At 44.6% G+C, this 10463-nt stretch overlaps 2 protein-coding genes across 2 annotated transcripts; one reads left to right on the top strand and one right to left on the bottom strand.

Moving 5' to 3' along the window:
* Positions 1-336: 336 nt before the first annotated feature.
* On the bottom strand, positions 337-2539 carry LOC133900145 (probable serine/threonine-protein kinase PBL10; the record flags this gene model as incomplete). Its single annotated transcript, XM_062341284.1, has 1 exon — positions 337-2539. A coding segment is annotated over one exon (1914 nt), but the record flags the coding sequence as incomplete, so codon positions are not given.
* Positions 2540-2544: 5 nt separating this feature from the next.
* On the top strand, positions 2545-4624 carry LOC133901091 (probable serine/threonine-protein kinase PBL10; the record flags this gene model as incomplete). Its single annotated transcript, XM_062342382.1, has 1 exon — positions 2545-4624. A coding segment is annotated over one exon (1938 nt), but the record flags the coding sequence as incomplete, so codon positions are not given.
* Positions 4625-10463: the final 5839 nt, after the last annotated feature.

Below are 10463 nucleotides of genomic sequence, written 5' to 3'. Positions count from 1 at the left end.
TTATTATTTTTAAAATAATTAAGTTATATATGTATATAATACATGGCTTTTAAACAACTAAACACGTTTTCATATCATCTCATACATCTCACCAAACATATCCACGTATCATCTCATATATCTAACCAAATAATATATTTATACCACATCATCCAGCACCACCCCGTCCAGGACGATCCCATCTAGAAGATCTCATCACATTTAACTTCGTTCATCCAACCTGTCGCTACACTAGACTAAGGGACCTGCTTGGATTAGAGGATTCACATGGTGAATAGCTGCCGAGCAACTTAAGGCTCCCTCAAAATATGCCATTTTTGCCAGCAGATCACTTACTTCTTCATATGCCCCGCAGTACAAATTTACAATTCGTTGGTTGAATACGAGTAGTATATTACAAGCCAATCTGAGAGGTCACAAACTCACAACAACACTGGAGAAAATACTCGGCTAGACAGAACACATGTAATACGGAACAATTCTCCGACAAACCTGAGTTTTTAAGCACAAATTCGTGAAAACATGCTGAGGTACAGAGATTATGCTCACCGGTCTGTGGAGTTTATGATCTGCAAGGAGACGTTGTTGGTGCCGGGTACAGAGATGGTTGCAGCAAGGCCTTCGCTCACCACAATCCCCTTGGCCATGCCAACTTGCCAAGGCCTGCTGACATGGTTGCAGCAAGGCTCGCCTCTGCACTCTCCTGCAACTGAAGGGCATGCTCCAGGTCCGAAAGCACATCTTCCATCGATGGACGGTCAGTGCACTCATAAGCAAGACACTTTTCAGCAGTTTCGACAAACTTATCGAGACACTGCGGATCAATTTTCCCCTTTAGGTAGGGGTCAACAATCTGATCAAGGTTGCCCTCGTCCTTGCAACAGGATGCCCAACATAACAAGTGGACTTGTTCGATCGGACGACTTGTATCCAGAATTGGCCGAGCACAGAGGACCTCAAACAACACAGCACCAAAAGAATAGACATCTGATTTCTCAGTTAGCCGACCGCCGTAGTCGCGTTCAGGATCGCCGGCATTAACATACGAACAACGTCTTGTTTCCGTCTCCGGATCACTCTCAATGTTATGTGAAATCTTGGCAACACATTCCTCGTCGAGGAGAATATTAGTCAGCTTCACAGAACAGTGGATGATGGCGGGCTTTACAACTGTGTGCAGATAGTGCAGCCCACGAGCTGCACCAATGCAGATCTCCAGACGATGCTTCCATGTAAGGGGTGGATTCTGGGTCTTGTACAGGTGCTCACGCAGACTTCCTCGAGACATGTAATCGTACACTACGATGAACTCGTCCTTCTCATCGCAGTAACCGATCAGTGGTACAAGATGACGGTGACAAAGCGTTGACCTCATCCTTGTCTCAGCACGAAACCGACGTCTACCATCACCATATGCGTCTGAGTCCTCAGAAAAATTACCATCACCCTGTGAGTCCTCAGAAAAATTACCATCACCATGTGTATACCCCAAACGCTTGATAGCCACCTTGAGTGCTCCCCCGTCAATCCCTCCACAGTAAACCTTACCAAAGTCATCGTCACCAACAAGGAGCGACTTGTCAAATTGTTTTGTCGCAGCCTCCATCTCTGCAAACGTGAACTGGCGGCACCATGCTGATGACAATGTCTTGGTAGGGGTGGTCACCAGAGCTGGAGGTGACGGCGTGGTAGGTACGGTCACCAAAGCTGGAGGTGATGGCTTACTCTTCCATACCCAAGAGAACAAATCTACCCGTTGTTGTCCCTGCTGCAAAGCTTTTGTTAATGTCCGAAGACGCATAGCCACATCAATCATGTCGGGACGTTTATCCCTTTCCATCCTCAAGCATTCAAAAGCTAGCTTTGCAACCCCTTCAATAATCTTCATATTATTTTGGCAGGCAATTTTGGCATCAAACATCTCTTTCAGCCCTCTGATCCCCCTTGAAAGGGCATCAGTACATAGATCACTGATGATGGCCTTCCCATCTTTTGTTGTTGCCTTTCTCCTAGTGATCAGTTCCAAAAGTACAACTCCAAAACTGTAAACATCACTCTTGACAGTGAGACGTCCATCCCGAGCAAACAAAGGGTCCATGTAACCTATGCTTCCTTTTACATTCTTAGTGTACACTGTCGTATCCGTGTTGACTAGCCTTGATATTCCGAAGTCTGATATTTTTGCATTAAAGCTGCCATCTAACAGAATATTATCAGGCTTGATGTCGCCATGAATGACCTTAGTATACATGGAAGAATGCATGTATCCCAATGCCTCTGCACATTGTGTGGCGATCCTAAGTCTTAGATCCAAAGGGATGTGACTGTTGTCATGGTGAAGAACATCACTCAGGTTTCCATTAGGAATGTACTCAGTGACCATCATAAGGGCATTTTCCTCTAGACAGTAACCGATGAGCCTAACTACATTCTTGTGATTGATTTCGCAGTGGACAGTCAACTCTTTAGCAAAATTTTCTTTCACATCGTGGATAAACCTCTTCACTGCAACCAAACTTCTGTCCTCAAGAACTCCGTGAAAAAAAAGAGTTTATCCACGGAGTTCTTGAGGACAGAAGTTTGGTTGCAGTGAAGAGGTTTATCCACGATGTGAAAGAAAATTTTGCTAAAGAGTTGACTGTCCACTGCGAAATCAATCACAAGAATGTAGTTAGGCTCATCGGTTACTGTCTAGAGGAAAATGCCCTTATGATGGTCACTGAGTACATCCCTAATGGAAACCTGAGTGATGTTCTTCACCATGACAACAGTCACATCCCTTTGGATCTAAGACTTAGGATAGCCACACAATGTGCAGAGGCATTGGGATACATGCACTCTTCCATGTATACTAAGGTCATTCATGGCGACATCAAGCCTGATAATATTCTGTTAGATGGCAACTTTAATGCAAAAATATCAGACTTCGGAATATCAAGGCTAGTCAACACGGATACGACAGTGTACACTGAGAATGTAAAAGGAAGCATAGGTTACATGGACCCTTTGTTTGCTCGGGATGGACGTCTCACTGTCAAGAGTGATGTTTACAGTTTTGGAGTTGTACTTTTGGAACTGATCACTAGGAAAAAGGCAACAACAAAAGATGGGAAGGCCATCATCAGTGATCTATGTACTGATGCCCTTTCAAGGGGGGTCAGAGGGCTGAAAGAGATGTTTGATGCCAAAATTGCCTGCCAAAATAACATGAAGATTATTGAAGGGGTTGCAAAGCTAGCTTTTGAATGCTTGAGCATGGAAAGGGATACACGTCCCGACATGATTGATGTGGCTGTGCGTCTTCGGAGATTAACAAAAGCTTTGCAGCAGGGACAACAACGGGTAGATTTGTTCTCTTGGGTATGGAAGAGTAAGCCATCACCTCCAGCTTTGGTGACCGTACCTACCACGCCGTCACCTCCAGCTCTGGTGACCACCCCTACCAAGACATTGTCATCAGCACGGTGCCGCCAGTTCACGTTTGCAGAGATAGAGGCTGCGACAAATTTTTTTGACAAGTCGCTCCTTGTTGGTGACGATGACTTTGGTAAGGTTTACTGTGGAGGGATTGACGGGGGAGCACTCAAGGTGGCTATCAAGCGTTTGGGGTATACACATGGTGATGGTAATTTTTCTGAGGACTCACAGGGTGATGGAATTTTTTCTGAGGACTCAGACGCACATGGTGATGGTAGACGTCGGTTTCGTGCTGAGACAAGGATGAGGTCAACGCTTTGTCACCGTCATCTTGTACCACTGATCGGTTACTGCGATGAGAAGGACGAGTTCATCGTAGTGTACGATTACATGTCTCGAGGAAGCCTGCGTGAGCACCTGTACAAGACCCAGAATCCACCCCTTACATGGAAGCATCGTCTGGAGATCTGCATTGGTGCAGCTCGTGGGCTGCACTATCTGCACACAGGTGTAAAGCCCGCCATCATCCACTGTTCTGTGAAGCTGACTAATATTCTCCTCGACGAGGAATGTGTTGCCAAGATTTCACATAACATTGAGAGTGATCCGGAGACGAAAACAAGACGTTATTCGTATTTTAATGCCGGCGATCCTGAATGCGACTATGGCGGTCAGCTAACTGAGAAATCAGATGTCTACTCTTTTGGTGCTGTGTTGTTTGAGGTCCTCTGTGCTCGGCCAATTGTGGACAGAAGTCGTCCGATCGAACAAGTCCAGTTGTTATGTTGGGCAGCCTGTTGCAAGGTCGAGGGCAACCTTGATCAGATTGTTGACCCCTACCTAAAGGGGAAAATTGATCCGCAGTGTCTCGATAAGTTTGTCGAAACTGCTGAAAAGTGTCTTGCTTATGAGTGCACTGACCGTCCATCGATGGAAGATGTGCTTTCGGACCTGGAGCACGCCCTTCAGTTGCAGGAGAGTGCAGAGGCGCGAAGGCCTTGCTGCAACCATGTCAGCAGGCCTTGGCATGGCCAAGGGGATTGCGATCGATATGGATTCCAATGACCCGGCATCAGCAACGTCTCCTTGCAGATCATAAACTCCACAGACCGGTGAGCATAATCTCTGTACCTCAGCATGTTTTCACGAATTTGTGCTTAAAAACTCAGGTTTGTCGGAGAACTGTTCCGTATTACATGTGTTCTGTCTAGCCGAGTATTTTCTCCAGTGTTGTAGTGAGTTTGTGACCTCTCAGATTGGCTTGTAATTGTACTCCACAACAGGGGCGGAGCCGGGAATAGAACATGGGGGCCAAACTCGCCAAACGCTCGCAGAACAAATGGGCAGCAACAAAGATCATTTAAGAGTGTTAGTTCTTATTTCATTGCGTTGGTTAATATTTTTTGTTGTTTTTACTTGATTGGATGCAAGGCCAAAGAGGCAAGAACAAATTAGAACCTTCGCTCATTATCTTGGAGCAAAAAAGCACCAGACCTTCTGTGTGATTTGATCATAATTTCAGGTCAATACTCTTCAATAAATAACATCTTAGTTAGGCAATCTTCATCAACTAATAGCTTTCTCAGGACTGTGCCTCGTGTATATACTAATACTATACTTGTCAAGTTGCAAGATATCTTGAGCTTGAGTTACACTCATCTTGTTCATTGCTTGAGCGAACTTGTGTTGGTGCATAATTTCTGGGCAAAGTTCTGCAGCAAGAGTTGATAATTTGTATAGATCGAGGTATTTATTTTTGGATGCAGTAGGTAGGAAATTAATTGCTTGGCATGTACCACATCAACATATGTATAATAACTTTATATATTAATAATTTGAGTTGATTTGGAAGCCACTTTTCTGAAGATAAACAAGAATATCGGTAAGTATAATTCCGGTATTATACAGGTCGAAAAAGTTTCTCCATATTCATTTCAATTTTCCATTTTTTAGTTCAAGACCATTTCGCGTTGTTCATAGTTCAATGAAGAATAACAACATTCTTTTGATTTTTGGTTTTAGGACTAGCATATGATTGCAGCCTTGGTGCGCAGATCTGATCTGGTCAATATTTCTGAGCAGTTTGGCAAATCTGGTAGTACGCTCATGTTTGGACAGCTTGGAGTACTTCCTCTGCTCTTGACTTAATAGAGCAGATTTGTACTTGTCCAACTAAAAGTCTACATGATTGATTTGTTTTCTGATACATTTCGATTTATTTTGAGTGTTACTCCACATGCAATTTGTGATGGTCTGGACCTAATATACTATCTTTTTTTTCGAAACGATGGCGGGAGGTCCGCCAATTTTATTAGACGAGAAGTAAAACATGAGCTCAGAAAAAAGCAAGAAAAGAAAAGAAAAAGACCTGACCCACTGGTCTGTGTCGCACGCACAAAAGTAAGCAACTCAACAGAAGCAAACAACAAAAGAAGCGAACAAAAGAAGCGAAAAGAAGGAACAACTAAAAGACTCATAAAGATGACAGGTAAAGGAAGGTCGCATCCTTGATCTTATGAGCCACTTCTAGTGTTGTTTTACTTGAGTATTGGAAAGTCCTTGAGTTTCTCTTCTTCCAAATGTTCCACCAGAAAATAAAAACGAGACCATCAAAATGACGTCTCAATTGTTTGTCGATCTTTTTTGCGGCCGCACGCCACCATCCAAAAATGGTGTGAAAACGGTCCACCGTTGGGATGTTGTGAAGCTGCAGCCAGAATTGAAGGTATGACCATACTTCTCTCGTGAAAACGCAGTCTTTGCAAAGGTGCGTCAGTGTCTCATTTACTTGATCACATAACCGGCAAGCCTGGTCATAGGGCCATCCTCTTTTGGCCAGGTTGTTTGCTGTTAGGATCTTGTTTTACAGGAGGAGCCAAGCGAACACTTTGCATTTCGGTTGGACTTTTGCCTTCCAGATTGCACTCATGTTGTGTTTCATCGTTGTGCCGTGGAATTGCACCTTGTACGCACTGTTGGTCATGTACTGCCCGTTTGTCGTCCATCGCCACATGATCTTGTCAGGCTCATCTTGCGTGAGTTTGATGTATTTCACCTTATCCCAAAGTTCCGCTTATTGTAGCAACTCTTCCTGTGTTGTTATATCCTCTAGATATGCCAGCCATTGATGGTTGTTGAGCCCTTGCTTCACCCAAAAGTTCTTTCTCTTTGATCTGGCGAAGATCAATGGAGCAATGTTTCTTGGTGCTTGTCCATATATCCAGCTCGAGTGCCAGAATTCAGCTTTCTCCCCGTTATGCACTGAAACAGTAGTGGAAGCATTAAACAAATTCTTGTCCGTCTGACCACATGACAGTGGAAGTCCCTTCCATGGTCGAACATCATCCTGCCATTGAAACAAGAGCCATCGGAGGCGGAGAGCTCGTGCAGATCTCTCTAAATCAATGATCCCTAGGCCTCCCTTTTCCTTTGGTTTGGTTACTGTCGGCCAAGTGACCAAGCAATGGTCGCCACGCACCTTATCTGGCTCCTCTCCCTTCCAAAGGAAGCTTCGTCGTATGCGATCAATCTTTTTTTGTAACCACGTTTGTAAAGGTAGAACTGTGAGGTGGTAAGTAGTTTGTGATGATAGAACCGTTTTGACCAGCGTTTCACATCCTGCAAGCGAGAAATGCTGGCCATGTCAACCTGGAAGTTTGCTGCCCACCTTGTTTATCAAAGGTTGGACGTCAACTCTTCGTAAACGTCTCGTGTGAAGAGGGAGACCCAGATATTTACAAGGGAAGGCTCCAACTTTCCCAGGGAAGCCAAGTAGAATATCTTGTAGGTCGAAGTTGTCACAATGTACTGGGCAGATCTCAGTTTTTGCCAAGTTAGTTACAAGGCTTGAGCATCTTCCAAACGCGTTCAGAATCAATCTCAAGGCATTGAGCTCATCTCTATCTGGGATGGCGAAAATAGCAGCATCATCAGCATATAGGGAGCAACGGAGGGTAGCCGCTCTAGGCAGGGCTGGTTTGAGGATGCTAGAACTAGCTGCCTCAGAGACGATTCGGTGGAGGAGGTCAGTTGCCAAGATAAATAGCATTGGTAAAAAAGGATCTCCCTGTCTGAGTCCTCTAGTGTGGCGAAAAGTCCGGCTTAGGATCCTATTTAGGATTATCCTTGAAGATGAGGATGCCAGAAGTGCAGTGATCCAGTCTCTCCACCGTTGCCCAAAGCCTAGGGCTTGCAGCACCTCCAACAAGTAAGGCCAAATAACGGAATCGAAGGCTTTTGAAATATCTAGCTTGACAAAAAGCGCCGGTTGCTTTGCTCTGTGAAGCTCCTTGACCACGCTCTGGACGTATAAGAAGCTATCATGTATCGAACACCCCTTTATGAAAGCACTCTGGCTTATAGGGACTAACTCGTTTAAGCGGGGAGCAAACCTGTTGGCGAGAAGATTGGAGATGATTTTGGCTAGGCTATTGATAAGGCTGATCGGTCTAAATTCAGCACTGACTGAGCACCTTCTTTCTTCAGCAGTAAAACGATGTTAGCTTCATTAATCAGCTCAAGTTTGTCGGATCCCAATCTGTGGAAAGTATTGAGGGCTTGGACAAGGTCCACTTTGATGATATCCCAACATTTTTTGTAGAAACCGCCTATGAAGCTGTCCGAGCCCGGGGATTTTTTCCGAGTGCATGTCTTTTATTGTATCATGAACTTCTTCTTCGTCGAAAGGAGCTTCCAAATCTATTAGGTCATGTGGATGGTAGTTCAAAGCCTCCCAGTTTATTGCTAGGTCTCCTTTCTGGTTTGTTCATAGATGCTGGACATAATGCATGTATAGCATGGCTTCTTTTTCTTGGTGAGAAGTGACAATTACATCGTCAAAGGCTAGTATTGGGATAAACTTCTTTCTTCTTCTAGCATTTGCTTTGATGTGGAAAAACTTTGTGTTGGCGTTCGACAACTTGATAGAAATCTGCCTCGAGTGTTGCCTTGCCCAATTTTTTTCCAAAACAACCAAGCTGGTCACCTTTTCTTTGAGCCATTTCTGGAGGTCTCTTTCATCAACCGAGAGCGTTCTGGATTCCTAAGCGATGTCTAGCCTTAGAATTACTTCTCGAGCAACGGCTAGATGCACCCGTAGATCCCCCACCTGTTGCTTTTTCCATATCTTGAGAGCTTTAGCAGTTTTGTTTAGTTTGACATGTATTTGAAGAATGGCATTAGATACCAAGACCGGCTGTTGCCACGCCATTTGGACTGCCTCTCTGAATCCTAGCATTGACATCCAGAAAGACTCCATCCTAAACCCCATGAACCTATGCACAAGGGCTTCCCCATTGAGGTGGAGCGGGCTGTGGTCTGAATTGCTGGAAGAGAGAGCGGAAAGGAACGCTGACGGGAAAAGCAAGTCTCACTCAGAGGAGCAGAAAAAATGGTCAATTCTTGTCATGGTTGGGTTTACCTGTTCGTTGCTCCAGGTAAATCTGCGACTGTGAAGCTTAATCTCTTGTAGGTGCAGGTCGTCGATCGTTTTTCTGAACTGCCTCATCATGCGTAAATTCAAGCGGTTATTGTTTTTGTCTTGAGCCTGATAGATAAGGTTGAAATCACTCATGATTAACCATTCAGGCTTCTTCAGAGGTCACAGGGTGGTGATCTCATTTAAGAACTGCCGCTTTTGATCGTCTCCTTGAGGACTGTATACTGTGGTTAAAGACCAAATCTTGCTGTCAGCTAACATGGTGATAGAAGTTGAAATGGTGTGCACGGTTGTGTGCGTATTAGAGATCGTGAAAAAATTTGCATCACATGCCAACAGGATGCCACCACTATATATACTATCGTGCAGATGTGAAAGATATATTTTGTGAAATGATCATGGTGAATATTGATACGGCTTGATTTTTTCATAAACTTTCACCAGGGTTTGAGAGCACGAAATTGGTATGAAAAAGGTAAATAGATCTTAATCTAATTAACATGCATTGCTTAGTAGTATTGGCTCCATATTTTCCTCCTCTGTCTATCAGTCAAGTTATTTATACCAGCATTCCTTCCTTTGATTTTAGGAGATATGAAAGGACTAATAATTGCAGATTGTGAATAACGCTTCAGTCTGATGGCACTAGATTAAATCCAAGGAGGTTTGGTGCAGGTATGTTTTTTTTGCATCCTGAACTTCAACATTTTTTTTGAGAAGACGATTGCGTAAAAAGATTATAACTAAACAGTACAGCTGGTGAAATGAGCTGCAGAAAGGGCGGCGATGCAGGGCAAATGAGTAAAAAATCGCGGGTGATATATGGTGAAATGAACTAATATACGATGCTTTCTCGTGGAACCACCGGGCAGCGCTAATTTTTCACAAATGAGGGGCACCAAGCAAACGGGCGCATGGGATGGGAGCGCGACGACAAAGGTGCTTGCTTCAGCTGACTCCGAACAGTGTGAGAGTGCAGGATCCTAAGGTGTGAGTACGGTCTATGAGAAGATATTGGAAGATGTTTTTTTTCCATGTGCCTGATTTTTTTTCAGCAACGACTGTGAGCTATTGGATGAGCTTCAACCTCATGCCACCCGCGCCCGACGCCAGCTCATTCCCCCGCCTTAGCCCTCCTTTGGCCGTCTCTGACAGCGGCCACGCTGCCAGATCCGTAGTCGCCGTCCCTCCCTCGCTAACCTTTCGTCTCCGCTCGCCCCCGCCCACCAGTCATTCTCCGCCACCTACGGCCGACGGCGGGACCCCCACACCCATATCCTCCATCAGGTCAGCCTGCTTCCCCCGACCTTCTCTAAGTTTGGTAGCCACGAAAGAACCCAAATCCCGAAACCCCTAATCAGACGCCTGAAATTTAGGGCATGTGGAAGATATTCTGCTGTGTATGATCAAAGCTTAGGTCAACTCCCTTGCAAGTTTGGCACAAACATAGCTTTTATTTGCAGCCATTTCCCAGTTTACCAAGTGATGCAAATAATGAAGAATTGTTTTTTTTCCCTTGCTTCACTGCTGTTATCATGAAAGCTGGTCAGCTCAGGCCCCTTGCATGCTTGGCATACAAAGATATCTTTTATTGTCAGCCATTTTTTAG

Source organism: Phragmites australis, chromosome 19 (assembly GCF_958298935.1).
Source record: "Phragmites australis chromosome 19, lpPhrAust1.1, whole genome shotgun sequence".
Lineage (NCBI taxonomy): Eukaryota > Viridiplantae > Streptophyta > Magnoliopsida > Poales > Poaceae > Phragmites > Phragmites australis.
This window is presented reverse-complemented; position numbering and strand designations above follow the sequence as displayed.